Source organism: Thamnophis elegans, chromosome 8, assembly GCF_009769535.1.
Source record: "Thamnophis elegans isolate rThaEle1 chromosome 8, rThaEle1.pri, whole genome shotgun sequence".
In the NCBI taxonomy this organism is placed as follows: domain Eukaryota; kingdom Metazoa; phylum Chordata; class Lepidosauria; order Squamata; family Colubridae; genus Thamnophis; species Thamnophis elegans.
This window is the reverse complement of record NC_045548.1, coordinates 34,211,355-34,230,687: the sequence shown is the minus strand read 5'-3', so window position 1 is coordinate 34,230,687 and position 19,333 is coordinate 34,211,355. Positions and strand designations below refer to the sequence as shown.

At 39.1% G+C, this 19,333-nt stretch overlaps 1 protein-coding gene across 1 annotated transcript in view; it reads right to left on the bottom strand.

Annotated features, from left to right (window-relative positions):
* Nucleotides 1-4,556: 4,556 nt before the first annotated feature.
* DSG2 (desmoglein 2) overlaps nt 4,557-19,333 on the bottom strand; it is a 35,365-nt gene continuing 20,588 nt past the window's right edge. Inside the window, exons 9-15 of the mRNA XM_032222546.1 lie at nt 17,568-17,830; nt 15,946-16,088; nt 13,897-14,124; nt 12,605-12,832; nt 10,823-10,962; nt 9,539-9,871; nt 4,557-6,408 (exon numbers count right to left, since the gene is read on the bottom strand). Of these exons, the coding sequence (XP_032078437.1) occupies nt 5,449-6,408; nt 9,539-9,871; nt 10,823-10,962; nt 12,605-12,832; nt 13,897-14,124; nt 15,946-16,088; nt 17,568-17,830 (2,295 nt within the window). The 3' untranslated portion in view covers nt 4,557-5,448. The remainder of the gene's footprint in view (nt 6,409-9,538; nt 9,872-10,822; nt 10,963-12,604; nt 12,833-13,896; nt 14,125-15,945; nt 16,089-17,567; nt 17,831-19,333) is intronic.

The window sequence follows — 19,333 nt, the reverse complement described above, 5'->3', positions numbered from 1 at the left end:
GTTGCCTAAGCATCTCTTTACCCTGTTTTTCATGTTAACCTCCTGAAGCCTGTCTGCACTTCTTCTTTGAGACCACCTCTCCCTCCTCCACCCGCTCCGCTTTTGATTGAGGGTGAGCAACATTTCGAAATCCGTGAAACTTTGGACTCTCGTAGACCAGTGTTTTTCAACCTTTTTTGTGCAAAGGCACACTTTTTTCATGAAAAAAATCACGAGGCACACCACCATTAGAAAATGTTAAAAAAAATTAACTCTGTGCCTATATTGACTATATATAACACAAGGTGTTATATAGCAAATCAGATACTAAGGCCTAATGCCACAGAGGGGAGAGAAATTCATAAGTTTTCAAGATTTCCTGCACTGCTTCAAACATATACACTTAATACCAATGAATCCACAGCTATTATTTGATACAAGAAGATGGGTATGGAGAACGGAAAGAAATTTAAATTAATAAAAAAAGATGCCACTGAAATCATCTGTTTTAAATTATAATCCCTCTTCCTGACAGTGGATCAATAAAAAAAAGATTATGCCCAATTCAAACTGGAAAAATACATTTAGCTCAAAAAAATAAGATCACCATGGTGATGAAAGAACATGGCAAGTATCCCTAGGAATTATCTATCTCCATTTTTATCAAAGGGCTACCAGCGGCTGTGTGCGTGTACGTTACTCCACGTTATAAAAGTTATAAAGTTATAAACCCCATCCAATAGGCAAATAAGGAAATACCTGTTGCTCTGGTCTTTAATGCAATTCTTGCTTAAGGCAGAGCCCTCCTCCTGCCCCAAAAGACGAGGCAAGCCACGTTGAAGCAAACAGCCTCCGCCACAATTTTTTTTTTAAAAAAACCATGCAGTGGCAGAAATGTCAGTTGTAGGAAAGGGGAAGAATGGCTGGAGGGGGAAGGGATTTTATGAATTACCTCTCTCTCTCTCTCTCTCTCTCTCTCACACACACACACATTCTCCCATGCACAGAGCGGGAAAGGCGGGACCAAAGCCCGGCCGCGAGCGAGGGAGCGCGCGGCGAGCAGCGACGCTGGGCTGCTTCCTCCTCCTCCGCCACCGCCTTCACTACCCAGCAGACAAAAGCGAGGGCCGGCCGGCGGGGGCGGCTTTCGCCGCGGCTGTCAGTCCCGGCGAAGGCCGCGCGTTGCTTAGCCGCCGGACCCGCTCCTAGCCCTTCTGGAGAGCGCGGCGCGTTTGCGGGAAGGAAGCCCACCCTGGGTCAGAGAAGGCGACGACATGCATCCCTCCCTGACACTAACACGCGCAACGTGCACATTCCCTCTCTCTCAATTTCTCTTGGCTTGTAGCTGCAGCTGCTCTCAGGCAGGGTCAGCCCAGAGCCTGCAATGACAAGCCCCACCCTGAAGTTGGAACAATGCACCAGCCTTGCGCGGCTCCCTCTTCCTCGAGCTCGTCATCCCCTGGAGAAAATAGGATCGCGCACGTGTGCAATGGCCACGGGGCTTGCCCTAGCTCTGGTTCGGGTGAAAGGGACGAAGTGCTTTTCCTCGACTTTTAGTTTCGCCACGGCGGCGGGAGATTACGCGAATTTGCCCTGAAGGCTCCCAAGACAACAGAGCCGAGTTCAGAAAGCGCATTTTAAAAATGATTTTTTGGGGGAGGGGGGGTGAAATCGTACCGCGCACCTCTCATTTGACTTAAGCGTATTGGTTCTCTGCTATCGCGGTTCGGGTGCTGTCCTCCCCCTCCCTTCTCCTTTCATTGTCGCCCTTCCTCCCTTAACGGTTAGAGATGTCAGAGATATCAGAGATGTCCCGAGGCAAAAACACCCGGCGGGTGTTTTTCCCACGGCACACCTTACACTATGTCACGGCACACTAGTGTGCTGCGGCACAGTGGTTGAAAAACACTGTCGTAGACAGCAAAATCGTGTCCAGTACCTGGTGGCTTGGAAGCATTTTCCCCCTTCTCACACTGAATGGGTTAACGGGTCCCATGTTCGAGCGCCTCGTTCTACTCTGCTTATCCTGACAAGCCCTGATTTTGGACAATCTCCTAATTTTCCTTTTCTTTTGTTTTTTTTCCCCTTCCCTTTTCCCTCTTTAATGTATTGTTATTTGTCTGTTTGTGTTCTTTTTGTTTCTGCAGGTCTGACCGCCCTTTTCTGGAGGAGGGCCGGATGTCAGCCTCTGCTTTGCTGCTGCTTTGGCTGCCATTGAAATGGGGAGGGGGGGGCCCCTGGTATTTGGGAGGGGAATCATGATGTGCTGGAGGAAGATCTTCGCACCTTTTGGCTCTGAATGTCAGTGATGAAATAATAATGTTGTCCCGGGCTTGTAAAACTTTTCAAATTGACTTTAATTCTCCAGGGTGGGGTTTCCATTTCTCCTGCACTCTGTCTCTTTAAATGAATCTTCTTTATAGCTCCCCCCCTCCTTTCTTCCTCTGAGATAGACCAGTCGCCATTTCTCACATTTTCCATTTGTATTTCAGGAACATTCAAACATTCAACGATCTCAGTTTTTCCTTCATATTTTAAAATCAGATGATCCAATTTTCTTTCCAATCTCTGAAAAGAGTCAAAAAGCTCTCGACATGCGGAAAAAAAGAATCTGGAATGAGGCTTCAGACGCCATGTGTCGCAGTTAGAAATTGTAAATAGAAACACGCTGGAAACTGTGCAATCTTATCTGATCGTAAACACAGCCAAGTAATAAAACTGTCAGATCGTGAAGGGCTAATTAGTAGAAAGTTGACTTTACGATCCACTTAAAAAGAGTCAGTGAGGAGGGCTGCCGAAGCGTTCCTTGAAGCATTTAAGAAATAAAGTAGCCACCAACCATAAATCCATTAAAAAAAGACCAATTCGCCGCTAGATTCTTCTATTTTTTGGTTTCAATTAGCTTAAGCTTTTAATGCGGACAGTCTCTCTTGAGTAATAAAATCAGCTTACCAGATGACATCACTTCTGCCATTCTTAGGGGCAACCTGCAGTTTCAGTTAGCACGCAGCTAATCCAGAAAGGAATTGGCACGAGGAGTTAATACCCCCCCCCCCAGAGACTTTGCGGGTGTCTCTGAGGTAATGGGTCTCTCCTCACCTTCACTGTCGTCTCCGGGACAGCTAGCGTCCAAAGAACCTGTCCAAAAATCCTTCGGAATAGAGGAATTTCAGGAATAGCCTGAAACTCCGTCTTCTCACTGCTAAGCCCCGCCTTCTTCCGATCTATGCCATTGATTTCTGAATCACCACCATCTAGCATGTAGGCTATGTTTCAATACAAAACTTTTAGTAGCACCTTACCACTGAAGCTTACCAACTTACAGAGCTTACTAATAATTGGCAAATATTGACAAAAAATTGGATTTAATGTGCATACTAACCCTATGAGTTAAAAGAATTGCAAAGCACATAGGTTTTTTTTGTTTTATTTCAAATTCCATTAAAAAATGCCAGCAATATCCAGCCCATTCCTTGACTACAAAACTAGTATTTAAACAGCAAAGTTATTATATAAAATGACAGCTAAGAATCCCGAAATCATTATTATATTTCAAAATCAAGCAGGTTGCATTCCCATACCAGATGAGAAAAATATGGCAATAACTGTAAGTCCATTGTGGACTACTGAAGTGGCTTAAATTCACTATAATACAGGATCATATACAACAGCCATAGACAAAACCATGGATTTAAGGAAAGAGAAAATGTAAAATAAGCAGATATCTAATTCCTTTTACATGTATGCCTTATTCACTCCCAAAACGTAAACATATGTGTTTATAGTTTCCCCTCATATTATTCAATAGACGTATGTACAAGAATAGCCTATTCAAATATGTTATGGTCATTATTTAGATTAAGCCTTTACAAAGTTTATGAAACAAAAAATATATCTAAGGTACAAAAGTATCAAAGAATTGAATTCTCTCCTTCTCTCAAGACCCAAAGACCATCCTATGTTGGGTACATTTTTTTTAAATTTAATCAGTCTCCAGTGGCTTACCATGTTTCTCTGAAAATAAGACCCAACTGGAAAATAAGCGCTAGCATGGTTTTTCAGGATGCTTGTAATATAAGCCCTGCTCCCAAAATAAGCCCCAGTTAAGATCATCAGCCAGACGGACACATTTAGTACTGTATTTCCCTGAAGACCAAACCAGAAAATAAGTCCTAATGCATCTTTTAGAGCAAAAATTAATATAAGACCCGATCTTACTTTCGGGGAAAGACGATGGCTCAACACAGGAACCCATTTCACATGCAAAGAAAGCAAAAGATGATTTCCATATCTTACAAGTGTATTCCACAGGCTGATTCTTATCTAATAAAACCATACTTCCCAAGAGGGAGGGATCAGCAGACTGGAAGAAAACCCTTGGGAATCATCTTTAGGGAATTCCCCCTTTCACAAAACAGACTGGGCCTGTCCAATGGGGTGTGGAATCCCAACAGATTGTTGGACAGAAAAGGCAACTCAGAATGCAGAACCTTATTTTTTTTTAAAAAAGTAAATTTATTTATTTTTTTGAATGCCAGAAATTTTGAGATAACACAAATGTTAATTTTTTGATGTTATGGTTGTATGATATCTGACATCTGGTGAAAAAAACACACTAGATGGAATTCTGCCTTGCGAAATATATTACCTTGTTCAAATACAATATCTGAACAAACCACACGGATAAACTAATTCATCTCGAAAAGGATATATAAATCCAAGAAATAAAACCCTGTTTCATTCAGTTTCTATTAGTAAAGAATTTATAAAAATCTATAGAACTTATTTTTTTAAAAATGAAATGATATCCATTCTTTTAAAGACTTGGAATGCTCCCTATGTATACAATGAATAACACACCAGTTAAAATTGTAGTTTTAAGGCTGTATCCCGACTGTACTAACTGAAGAATAAACCCCACTGATAGCGAATACTGCACTCTTAAAAATACATTTCTGAAGTCAATTTTACTAAATTGAAATATATTCAAATTTGTTGATACACACACACACACACAGTATTGTTGAAACAATAAACCCCATGAATTCATTAAAAAAATCTATTTAGGTTCATGGTGCAAGCCAGTAGAATTTGCTGCATAATGAATACTGAGCTAACTTCAATTGGATTAGCAACCAGACTAAAAATATATTGATTTTGGAGTCATAGAAAAAAATATGTTGCCCTTTCAATAAACAATATTATTTTCTATCTGTGTCAGCTTGGGGAGTTTCTTTCAGGAACTCTTTAACAGAGCTATCTTATGAATAATTTCTCAAAAATAAATCCTGCTTTACACAATTACACAATGAGGAATTGCACCTAGTATATGGTTTTAAAGTTGCACTCTTGTGGATTGTTAAAAAGCACTGTTAGGAAAGTGAAACACCATATTCAAGCTCTTGAGAAGGCAATCAATAAATCCTCCCTTGCTAAATAGTATATATGAAGTGATGGGTGGAAATCCACCTATGAGCGTGTATATTGTACAGTACTATATTTTTGTTTGACCGTTGAGGACTTGCTTAAGGTTGAACCTGTGGGAAGCACTTCTTGTGGGCTACTTTGGTTAAAGAATGAGTCAGAAATTAAAATCTGTTCCTGCTTCTCATTGTTAGGAAAAGTGCCTGCTTCAGTTGTGGCCCGCCTAACAGGAGTTGGTGTCACTACTCTCTCTGTTATCATTATATTCTGTCCTTCTGACAGATTGGGGATGCTTACAGAAGCCTTTAAGTCAGAACTAGGGACAAGGACTCGCTCCCTTTCCCTCACAACAACATATTTTGAATCTGGGAGGTCTGGGAAGACACCAGCCGGCATGTCTAACATGTCATGCAAGCTAGAAGCAGGTGCAAGGACCCTTTCTGTCACTACCACATTCTCCTTAATCTGAGGTTCACGGATGACTGTTGATGGTACCGTCCCATATGATGTTTCTGTCACTACAACATTGCTGCTGCTGCTAATCATGGGGTCTGGGATTCGCTTCACTGGCTGGAGGTTAGACTTAGATGTAACAGTTGACTCAGTTATTGTTTTCTCAGTCATTGTTTCTGAACCAAAACCTTTCACAGGTTCAGATAGGTTGTAGGCAGCCCCTGATGAATAAGTATGTTCGGCATTCACCACATTCTGCTGTTGGGAGTATGGCAGACCGGATCCATTCATTGAACGATTAGTTGTATCTTTCTGGGTATGAGAGCTGAACTGCTCTGTTTTTAGGCCTGTGGGTTTGCCCATACAGATCTCAGCCAGAGTTTTAAATTTGTCTCCCAAGTCATCCAAGAAATGTTCATCAAAGTCACCATCAATAAAGCTACAGCAGCCAACTGAACCATGAGGGGAATCGTGCTCTTCCTCCTGGGAGTAAATGAGTAGGCAATCTTTGGCAAGATGCATTTCATCCTCATCAGCAAAAGCATCAGCTTTCTAAAATATGGAAGAAAAGAATAGTAATGAACACTCACATTTCAGAAGTTACCATTTTTTAAATCTAAAGTGTTTATACCATATTACATTAGAATTACATAATATTTTCATATTACAGAGCTGCTAACATTCATAAGCTGAACACTTTAACCCAGAGCTATTCTATGTGGATGAAAAGAACAAGGTTCTCCACATTCATATTTTGGTAGCAGAAATCCAGGACAGTAGGTTTAAAAAGATCAGCTTTAGTCCCTTGCATCATTACCTCATAAGCTTTCCCTCTTTTTCCCCTCAAGCAATCTCCTTAGATGTATTAATGGTAGAACATATATTAGGCTGGTGATAGTGGAAGTTTTAGGACTGAAATGTAGTATTCTGTTTTCCTGAAAATAAGACATCCTCAGATAATAAGCCCACTTGGGCTTTTGAGCCCATGCGCTAAAATAAGCCCTCTCCTGAAAATAAGCCCTCCCTGAAAATATTGCAACACAGCAGCAGTCATGAGGTGACCATGCTCATCGCCTCCTGCATCTCAAAAATAATAAGACCTCCCCAAAAATAAGGCCAAGCGCTTTTGGAGGTCAAAAGAAAATAAGACCTGTCTTATTTTCAGGAAAACATGGTAAATTTTACTCATCTATAATCAACAAAACATTAATTAGTAAGTTGCCTTTATTTTATATGTCTAAAATATTTCTGGTAATCATGATAATCAGTGATTATTATTATGTTGGAGATGAGGGGGGAAGAGAATGCTTTGAGAGGCTCCTTCAGCTTGATTTTGTTCAAATGCTTTGGGCTACTACTCTGACCTGACCTAGTTAGAAAGATCAATGGGAGACCACCAAGTATGATAAACAGGAAAAAGTGGCTGAAAAGACCATGGAGTGGTTGTTGTAGAAACCTGAAGAACTTGACAACTAGAAGAGTTGAGGAGCGACAAGAAGAGTGGGATTCCTATGCCTACAGAACTCAAACATTCATTTTGGTCTCTATCCAATGCTGGACAGAGTAAGACTACTGAGAAAACCATGAATTTTGGACATGTTTATGTTAATTTTCTAACTGAACTCAAAATGATAAAAACAGTGGGCAATCAAAAACCATTTAAAAATACTGGAGTAAGACATGGAGGGGAGAGACAGATTTACATGCAGTACACCTCAGATGTACATAGCTGCCAACAATAAAGAATAGCAAAAACTTCATACCCATCTTGAGCCCTCTCAGAATTACTTGGTTAACTGTTGAAGAAAAATAATTACTGGATCAAAGCTTTAGGATTTGAATTATAAGGAATTATGGTTGTATGAAACATGAGGGGAGAAATTGGAAATTTGATAAGCTTTAACAAGAGGCTTAATCTGCCTCTTTTGTAAATATAACAAAGGATAATTATCCAGGTTTTTGATTTTTATATCTATATCTCTTTTAATTATTTTGACGTCATCTGATTTCTTTTATATGTTTAGTGTAGCATCTTTTTTGGTATCATTTGTGTAGATGTGATGTTTAAATCCCCTTTCAGATAAGTGTCCGTCTTGCTGGTAAAGCTTGTTCCTCTTCCATACAACTTTTAAACAGTCTATGTATAGAGTAGACACCTTTAACTTCAAATTAACTTTTAACTTTAACAACAACTTTTGTTGTTCAAACATGCCCTTCAACATGTACAATGTTAAACTATTTTGCTTCATTCTGTATTAATAAATCAAATTTAAGTGTTCTTTTCCTTCAATTTTAATCTTTAGTTCCTTCTGGTTCCTTCTAATGTCCAACCCTCAAAAATTCATCCTATCAAATAATTCAAAACAAAAACATTTTTTCATAGGGAGTATTCTTATAATTAATTCCAAAATCTTATTTCAAATTTCTCTGGACATTTAATTCATTTGTAACTATCTAACATCAAAGATCTAATTATCATTTTGTTGTTTATTAGCCCAAAATGTTCCAAAATATCTTAAACCTGTGTTTAAAACATCTTTTTGCCAAAGATTTAAGAAAATACCTGTTTTTTCCACACTTGTTTATTTAAAGGTTGCTGTTAGCTAAAAAGCAGTTATCAAGCAATTTCCAAAAGTGATTAGAAAAGGAAGTAAGTGAATCCAGTGTCCAAAATGGCTATTCACTTGTGTCTCAGAGCTCTGAATTCATTGGAGACTACGGCTTTGCAGTCTTCTTGTGTGGAGGAACTGTCTGGATCACTTGTGGGGGATCTCAAGTCCTCTCCTATCTGGAGAGAATTAATGAAGGCCCACTGGTTCCACTTTTAATGTAGCTGTTTTTGGTTTACCATTTTTCTCCTTGAAGTCCAGAAATTTGTGAACTATTTTGGAAAAGGCAATACTTTCAACCAATCAGAAGACGTGGCAATATGTGTGATTTTGTGTTTATATTATAATATTGAGTTCATTAGTACCCCAGAGACTACTGATAAATATATACCATGTATATATTTTTCTTCTTGTTCCCAGTTTGTATTTTTTTTAAAAAAATTGGCTTTTAAAGATTGTTTGAAATAAGGCAATATGGGAGAAAAAATGAACAACTGATATATCTTTAGGAGAAATACTGACAGTTACAATTGCAACTAAAGTTATTGTTATAAAAAAGAAATGAATCAAAGGCAATGGAGGCAGGATTTGTATATTGGGATTTGTATATTCGTGTATATCAGTATGTGTCTGATATAGTTACACTGATTGCTTTCTGGAAATATGGAGAACTGTAACTCTTTTGAAAATCCATGAAAGTGTCCTCCAGCATATGCAGCAAAATAGTTACACTACAAAGGGGAAAGAAATGCCGCCACCAGCCCTAATTATCCTCTTGCTCCCCACTTCCTCAAAAGCATGCAAAGCCAGGCTGAATGTTTCAAGCCCATTCCTCATCCTTCCCCACCCTCTCTCTGTCTTCCCAAACAGATTTCTTAATGAATCCAGCTGGCCTCCCTCAGGAATTGGCTTACAGTTTCCCAAATGGAAAGAAGACGCCTCTCCCTGCAACAGTACATACTCAAAATCTATAATGATAAATTCCACAAGATTAATAACATCCATGCGACTATATAGCATCAAAGGATAGAAAGTGTTGATCAATAGAGTTAATTCAAAAAGTAGACTCTTACCTCATTGAAGTAACCCCGTAAAAATTCTTCATTCATGATCATGCCAGTATCCATGGCTAAAGTTCTGCCAGCTCCTAGCAGCATTGTCCCACCTGCTGTCAAGCCCGCCCCTGGGGCTGAGGCATTTATAAATTCTGCCTCAGAAAAAAGAGCTTCTCGGTCTTCTCGCCATCTCGAGATCGTGTTGCTGCTCATGTTCTGCTCCTTGATTGTACAGGAGAAGCTGTTCCCTGCTGCTGCTGCTGCTGCTGCTGCTGTTCCTGCTCCCACGACTACTTCTCCACTGCTCATATATTTTTCTGATCCGGAGGAAGTAAGGAGGTCCAGGATTGCCTAATATCAAAGGTGACAATTAAAAAGCAAAGATGGGCGTTGAAGAAGCAGCACTGAAATCATAACAGAAATAGCTTTGCTGGATTGCTAGGTGAATTTGATATTTACATGGGTTGGTACTTGTTACACTGAGAAACAGGAAACGTTTATAATACACCAGCAGGAAATTCAGGATTTTAAACTGTGGCTACAATGTAGGACTGTATTACTATTTTATTATTGTATTACTAATGTGCAGGAGAACTGTATTACCATTATCCTTCACATCTTTCCTGCGGTATTACTTACTCCTGTTGGTATCTTATCACTATCACTTTATTGGTTGCATTTTATGATTTATGATTGCATCTCATGATTTATTATTTTGTTGCTTGTATGTACGTATACTGAGAGCTTACGCATTGTAGACAAATTCCTTGTGCATCCAATAACACTTAAAGAATACCCTATATTATGTGTTCCTCTCAAGCACCTTCTAAAACCATGTTTGGAGAATAGCAGAAAGAATTTTTGTTTTGGAAAAGCACACCTTTTTGAAGGTACTCCTGAAAAAAAGAGAGAATCACTTTCTCACATGCTGCTTATATGTTGATCTGAAACCAATAGGACGTTCTTATACATCATGATTCAGCAGTAAGGTTGATTTGATTTGAGTTCCCAATAAGTGTGATTATGGCTGCAATCTAAATCCAGTGATTTAAATGGGACTTGGTCAACACATTTATGGCTGCAGGCCTGGGAAATTCACATTGCTCTAGCTCAGTAGGTTTTTCAATCTTGGCAACCTTAAGATGCTGGCTGAGGAATTCTGGGAATTGAAGTCCACACATCTTAAAGATGCTGACTTTGAAAAAAACTGCCCTAGATGTATTAATCCTTTTAATTTCCTCTTCCTGTTCACAAGGAATGGGAAACTGAAGTAAGGAAAAGAAAAGGCAAAATACAATATACCTTATTTTCAGGTGCTGCTCCTTCACTGTTCCAGTTACGCAACATTTCTTCACTGTTATCAGGTATAGCTACAAATCCTTTTCTACCACTTGATCCAAAGCCTGACCCAAAGCCACAGGCCAGCAGTAAGAGAGGCACGACTGCAAAGGAATACAGTGCAACAGTAAGCAACAAAGATCAAATGCTATGGGAAAAAATATTGAGGTCTTCTGCATCTGCAATCTGATCCATCTCAAATATTTCACAATCAGAACAAAATTATTACAATTTCCCGGAGAGATAGGTCACTTAAAAGGTAAAGGTTCCCTTTGCACATATGTGCTAGTCATTCCCAACTCTAGGGGGTGGTGCTCATCTCTGTTTCAAAGCTGAAGTGCCAGTGCTGTCCGAAGATGTCTCTGTGGTCATGTGGCCAGCATGACTAAACGCCGAAGGTGCATGGAACGCTATTACCTACCCACCAAAGATTTTTACTACTGTTTTTCTACTTGTATTTTTTATATGCTTTTGAACTTCTAGGTTGGCAGAAACTGGGACAAGTAACTGGAACTCATCTGTTACGTGGCACGAGGGATTCGAACTGCTGAACTGCCAACCTTTCTGATCAACAAGTTCGGCACATGATAAACAGGCAGCTTTCCAGCTCAACCCTGATCTTTCTTTTCTACCAATTCAACAATTTTTAACATTCCAATGAGAACAGAACATCAAGCACTATTATCAGAAAAAAACCTCTATTTTTTATCTTGCTTGTTTTTAAGTGAGTTTTATATATTCAGCTTTGCACACGTTCCAAAAGGGTAAGATATAGAATATGTTGCTAAGTGTAAAAACAAGCACCTTGAAGCCCTAATGTTTTCAAAAAGTAAGTAAATATATTTATATTTAGTAGTAGCAAGATTAGGTCAGGCCTGAGTGTGTATATCAGAGGTGGTATTCAGCACTGGTAGCGGAAATTTTGAGTAATTCAGAGAACCGGTAAATACCACCTCTGACTGGCCCCACTCCCATCTATTCTCTGCCTCCTGAGTCCCAGCTGAGGGACTGGGGAATGGGGATTGTGCAGTAACTTTTCCCTGGAGTGTGGAGGGAATGGAGATTTTACAATATCCTTCCTCTGCCACACCCACCAAGCCATGTCATGCCCACCAAGCCACGCCCACAGAACCAGCAGTAAAATTTTTTGAATCCCATCACTGGTGTATATACATGTATACTTAAACACATTCTACCCTAACCTGACCTATGGAAGTTTGGAAGCTTCTTAACTGCCAGTAACTTAAGAAGAAAGCCAAGGAAAATTTGAACAACAAGCAAAGTGAAAGTGGAATACCAGCTCCTAAACAGACAGGTAGAAGAAGAAAAACACCCAACCCCCCTAATATTTTAATGCCCTTTTAAATGTTTCCTTCCACATTATATGCAACACATTAAAAATTTGAATTTCTTAAAAAAAATTATTTTAGTAGAAATTAATTATGGTTGGATAATGTCTACAGTCTTTCTTTTTCAAATGAAGTGAACGATTTGCAACCTCTCATCTGAAGGAGACTTTGTGTCAGAGTTCTGCTTAGTGCCAATCATGCCTTTAGATCAGGGGTGTCCAACCTTGGCAACTTCCTTGTGGCCTTTAACTCTGAGAATTCCCGAGTCACCATGGTGAATTCTGGGAGTTGAAGTCCCCAAGTCTTAAAGTTGTCAAGGTTGAACAGTCTTGCTCTCAACAGTAGAGCAGGTTGGACACCCAGTTCTAGACATTATGAAATAACGTTAAAAGCTTACTGAGTAGCAGCAACAATGCCAAGATCATGAGCGCAACTGCAGCGGGTCCCAGGAAAACAGAGGAGTTGACAATTCTACCCTGGCAACCAGTGCCATCCTTGCAATCACAAACGTTCACTTCCAGTACTTGTTGGTCAGGACAGCTGAAACCTTGTTTATCTTTTATTAAAAGAGGAATTCTGTATATGCCAGGTGTCACATCCTCGAGTATCAGCTGAGCTCTGGATCCTTTGTAGGGAAGAAGAAAAACAACAACGTTCAGCAAGGAAAGGAATGAAATCAGAAGCCTTGCTACTTTTAGGGTTACCATTCTGATAGTTAAAGCAGTCTTTCCCAACCTTGCAAGACTTTAACTCCCGGGATTCCTGACCATTGATAGGAATTCTGGGAGCTGATCTAAAACACACCCAAATTAGGAGAGGCTCCTTTAAAAGAAAGCATTCTTATTAGGAGACAATTCTATATTTCTAGTGTCTGTCACGACTGCACAATGTTTTGGAAAACTGCAAATTCTGAACAAAGCAAGAATTTTCTAGGACATTGACACATTACTTGGTAATCCCACTGCCACAATATATTGATGGTAGTTCAATCTATTTAAGGCAATTCAGTTAATCAAGAGGAGTTTAGATTTCCTAGCTGTGGAGCTTGAAGGTTTTGGGCTGCCCTCCTAAGCCTAAAGGTAAAGGTTTCCCTCACACATATGTGCTAGTCGTTCCCGACTCTAGGGGGCAATGCTCATCTCCGTTTCAAAGCCAAAGAGCCAGTGCTATCCAAGACGTCTCCATGGTCATGTGGCTGGCATGACTAAATGCCAAAAGTGCATGGAGTACTGTTACCTTTCCATCAAGATGGTCTTTCTTTTTCTATTTGCATTTTTACATGCTTTCGAACTCCTAGGTTGGCAGAAGCTTGGACAAGTAATGGGAGCTCACTCCATTATGTGGTACTAGGGATTTAAATTGCCGACCTTTCTGATTGACAAGATCACCGTCTTAGCACTGAGACACCACGTCCCTTCCCCTAAGCCTACTTCCATTTTATTTTGCAACTGGTGCTAAACATGTTACCCCATTTCATTCATATATATTAGAAACAATCCCTCCACTTGTTTGCAATTGAATCTGATCTAATCAACAATGAAGCAGCACCATATTTCTCCCCTGACTTTGACTGCTAATTCTTGAAACCAAGAATTGAAGCAGAAACCAAACCACAAGCTCTGCTCTCATAAAATCTGTAGCTTCAGAGCTATTCCAATCTCTATAATATGTGGCATGACTTATACTTACCAACTATCAGGCCAATTCTCCATTTGTCTGATATTCTTTCAGGTTCATCAATGATCTTGAAAGTGAAAGGACCACCATTTGGATGTCTATCTCGATCCTCAACAGTGATATTAATATACTTTGTATCAGTACAGACATTTGTTTTTTGATTCACCAGAATTGGGCAGTAATCATTCTTGTCTTCAATCTGAATAACGATGGTACCTGTAGCTGTTTTTGGAGGGTAGTCTGCAAAGCACAGAAGGCATATCTATTTTTATACAAACTGCTGATTAATTGGAAACTTGTTTGCTTCTTTAAGCATGTAAGGTAAAGGTTCTCCTTGCACATATGTGCTAATTGTTCCTGTCTCTAAGGGGCGGTGCCCATCTCCATTTCAAAGCCAAAGAGCCATCACTGTCCAAGACATCTCTGTGAACATGTGGCCGACATGACTAAATGCCGAAGGCACACGGAACGCTGTTACCGTCCCACCAAAGGTGTTTCCTATTTTTCTATTTGTATTTTTACATGCTTTTGAACTGCTAGGTTGGCAAAAGTTGGGACAAGTAATGGGAGCTGCCTCCATTACGCGGCGCTAGGGATTCGAACTGCCGACCTTTTTGATTGACAAGCTCAGCGTCTTAGCCACTGAGCCACCATGTCCCTTTCTTTAAGCACGCACAAGATTTTAAATGTGAACTTGGTGGTTGAATTATGAGAAGTTTACAATTTGTTAGTTTGCATGTATTTGAATTGAATGTAAAATACAATTCATACCCATGAACATTTTGGGGGTCACTGCTGTACAAGTAGTCTTCAACCTATGACTGTAATCAGTGGTGTATTAACCATTAAGCAGACTAAGCATGTGCTTAGGGCACCAGGCCCAAAGGGGGCACCACAAAGTTGAGAAAGAAAAAAAACCTAATGAAGATTTGTACAGTATGTACAAAGGAGGGGCACCAAGATTTGTCAATGCTTAGGGCACCAATGAGCCTTAATCTGCCACTGACTGTAATGGAGCCTGCAAATGGTGACACCCGTTAAGTGAGGCAGCGTTCCTTAATGGACTTTGCTTAACATTCATAAGGGTGAATGACCGCATGGGTACTTCAGCCACTGTAGGTTTGAAACAGGATTGTATGTAGCTTTTGGGGGGGAGGGGGTTGTTGCAAACTCAAGTGGCTATTAAGTGACTAATCATACCTGCAATGTTACTTTACTCTTGAGTCTCTGTCGTTAATCAGACAATAAGTCAAAAATCAGATTGGATTGTGGTCAGTGTTAGATTTGTAGCTCTCACTGTATAATGCACAAGCTTTACTACAGCCTCTGCTCCTGCATCCACTTAGTACCAAGAACGTGCCAGATATTCCACATAACATAAAAGGTATATGACTGCATTATGGATTTATTCAAAAGGAAAATATCTTGGCGTTCCAATAAGCAAAATATTGTGATCCTGATTGTGCATGATGTGAAAAACCAGTCTGCTGTGGTCCTCACGGAAGGGATTCACCTGGTAACGCAGTGGCAGATGACCAATAAACTCCAAACCTGCCTTGTTTGTAAGACAATAGTTATTCTGCCAGCATCCTTGCCTCTTTTGTGGACACTGGATGGCGTGAGACACAGCATAGATGGAGAGTGGCATTTATATTTTTCTCAATCATTTTCTGCACTTATTTATTTAGAAATCTACATATTCACCAAGAATGGAAAGAAAAAAATGCTCATAAAAGAAATGGAAAGCTTGAAGAAATTTCATACTGCAAATCACTCTAAGCATTGATTTCTCTGCAAGTAGCTAGACAAGAATACGGGGTACTATTGATCATTAAAAGATATAGTCTCCTACTTGCTTTCTAACTATTGCAAGCAGTTTTGGTGGATTCTGGAATTTAATAAAAATGAACTGATGTGAATTTGGCATGAGTGACATGGTGATACTTTTCAAGAAAAAATAGAAAAATGTAGTTAAATTATTTATTGTGTATTCCACCAGATCTTACAACTCTTGGTAATTAAGAACCATTATAAAGTACAACAAAAATATTCACTACGTACCAGTACTTATGGCCAAAATTGTTGCAGTGTAAGTACCATTGATGACATAGTGTGATTCATAGTCTAGGACTTTACGTAGTCTGATCTCAGCTGTTTTAGCATCTATTATCAACCAATTTGCAGTATCGCTTCCTTTGGCATACCTGTGTAAAATTTAAATATATGTGAAAATGAACATACAAATCTGAGATCAAGCATACATATGGAAATTATATACTTCTTAAGAGACATAAAAACTTTTTATACATCTACATACTATATTTCTATTCATAGTTAATAAATAACAGTCAAATAATTGTTAATAAATAACAGTCACATTTTAATACATTTATTCTTGGTGTATTTCTAGTTGTGCCCTGTTCAAATCTCTGGCCAATCCACATAACAAGGACAGTTTAATTGGAAAACCTATCAGAGGTTGGCCCAATAAATCATTTCTGAATTGTTCCTTTGCACTATTATAGTTTGTTCAACAAACAATGTGCAAAACCATGCTTTAAGATGACATGTGAACATCAACGTTTCCAGTATTTATTTATCAAATCATACTTATATAGCTACCCATTTCACAAGAAGCAACTCTGGGAAGCCATATAAATATGCATATACCTACGTCATATTGATACTGAATGTTTATAAGTATAAGTATAATCTTTATTGTCATTGTACTTAAATACAATGAAATTGGTTTTAACCTCATTGGTGCAAAATTATAGCAGAAACGAAAAAAAGAAAGAAAAAGAAAAAAACTAGCGTGTGCATGAGTGATTGTGGTTGAATTTAAAAGTCTGACAGCTCAAGGATAGAAACCTATTTAAACCTATTTGTTTGCTGGATATACTTTGGTGTCTTCTGCCCAATGGTAGTAGTGCAAAGAGACATTGACCAGGGTGTGAATCATCTCTGAGTATCTTCCTTACTCTACTAAAGCAGCGAGATCTGGCGATGTCATCCAGTGGTGTCAGAGGCAACCAATGGTTTCTGGTACCGAATTGATCACTCTCTATAGTGCCTTCCTGTCCGCAGCTGTTAAACCAGCATACCATACTGTAATGGAATATGTGAGGACACTTTCTATGATGGACCGATAGAAAGAGGTCATCAGCCATTGTTCCACCTGATTTTTTCGCAGGACTTTAAGGAAATGAAGTCTCTGTTGGGCCTCTCCAATCACCAGAGGCGTGTTGTTTTTGCAGGTGAGATCTTGACTAATAAGCACTCCCTAGAATTTAAAAGAGGAAACCCTCTCCACACAGTCCCCCTCAATATACAGTGGGGCAGGTTCCTCTCTGTGCTTCCGGAAATGTAGTCTTACTTGTATTTAGATGTAAGTTGTTTCTTGAGCACCATGCCAATATTATTATTATCCAAAGCTGTCACTGAAAACACATTTAAAACAAAAGGCACTGGAAAGTATAAGGCATAAATTGCATCTCTCTTTTCGGCATAAACAAAAGGATGAGCAATGTTGGAACATGACAATAGTGAATTTATGTGTCTGGCATATTGACACCACATAGGAACAGTAACCTTGACTGTAGTGAGCTGCCCAGAGTCATTGGAAGTTGAGAGGCCTGTAAGTTTACTAATAAACAAACAAACAAACACACAAAAAGTCTTACGTGATGCGTTGTGCTATTTTTTGAGTGTCTTCATCATAAGCTTGATAGCTTCCAATAATCTGGTTTATTTTCATTGTTTCCATTGTCTTAATCACTAACGTTTGGGGCTTAAATACGGGGCCTTCCCTCACATTTTCCACATTAATTTTGACGGAAATTGGTTTTACTTGGGAAACTTGACTGATAATTGATTTGTGATACGCTGCTTTGTTAGAAACTACTATCTTCAAGTCCATTGTCTGTAATTCTTCATAATTTATTTTCTGCAGAGAGAATGAAAAAAAAATCGTAATTTAGAATGCAATTTCAATTTACCCACTTGCATATCTTTCTGGACTCTTGATGGAAGGTTACTATTGCAACTTCAATATTATATGCTATGAAATATCCTTGAAAATCCATTCAGAGTCAAGAGTCCTGTCAATAAAAAAAGAGAGCAGAAGAGACTCTTGAGTTTTCATGTCACTGTATCAAATGGAGATCGAGGCACAGAAGAGGACACAAAATATCAAGATCCTATGTTAAAAAACAGATACATCTGATCATCTAAACAGGTACGTAACCAGGACTTCCTGGGAGGAGCCTGCTGATGGTGGCAGCTTAAAAATTAGCTGTTCCCGAATTCCTGGTTACGTACCTGTTTAGATGATCATTCATCTGACGTCTTAACAGGTTTTCTTATCCTTCAGGCAAGAAGGAAAGAAGAATAGTTTTGCTGGCAAATGCCCTTTGATTTTTGCAGCTTTTGTGTCTGCAGAGAGAGGGGGGCCAGCCCAAAGCAGAACGGCGTCCGTGCTGGGAACTTCAAACTGCCTTGTGCGGTACAAAGTAGGTCTCCCTCCCTCAGTTCAAAGCTTTGATTTATATATTTCGCTGCTGATAAAGCAATTCTAATGGGGGAACAAATGAAAACTGGTATATATAGGCAGCGACGCCTTGTTGAAAAATGAAGGAATAAGATCTCTGTTTGAAGGTATGAAATGCAAGGTTAACAATGAATAGAAGTATACTTTCTGGGGGAAAATAATGCTAATGTTAACTGAATATATATTGTAGAATGAAAATGAGGCCTTTAGTTATATTAGATGAAATATCTGAGACGGTAAATATTATTTGAAGATGCAGATGTTAAAACAACTGTAACCAAACGACATGCTGCATGTGATGATGGTTTATTTTTTTTTCCCTTCTTTTTTGGACTTTTTTGTCCTTTTTGTCCTTTTTGACTTCCCCCTCCTCCCCCCCCCCTTTTTAAACCCTAGCTTATTGTGGTGTTTATTAAATATACAACAGAGAGATATGGGATGTATAAACGTAGTAGGGATGCACCTGTGATCAAATGACATATTGTATGTGATGATGGGGTTTCCCCCCCCCCTTTTTTCTTCTTCTCCTTTTCCCATTGGTGTCTATGTAATAAAAAATAAAAAATAAACATGCCAAAAAAAAAAGCTTTGATTTATTTGATTTTATCACGAGTTGAATCCGTCCACGTGGAAATTAATTGCTTACCAAGATTTTAGCTCCTTTTGTTTTTTTACAAGAGCTTCCTCTGAAAATCTATTTACTTAGAGGCTTTTAAGATGGCGCCAAGCAGGCGGGACTCTCTGGTAATAATGATTATTTTCTTAAACTTTTTGTTAAATGCTACAGAACTCTAAAATTTCAAAGGAGCGTCCTTATCACCTGTTTTACAATCGGCCAGCAGAAGCTTTCTAATTAGTTTCACTTTTACAAGACTTCCATTCTCTCATTAATCTTGCTTA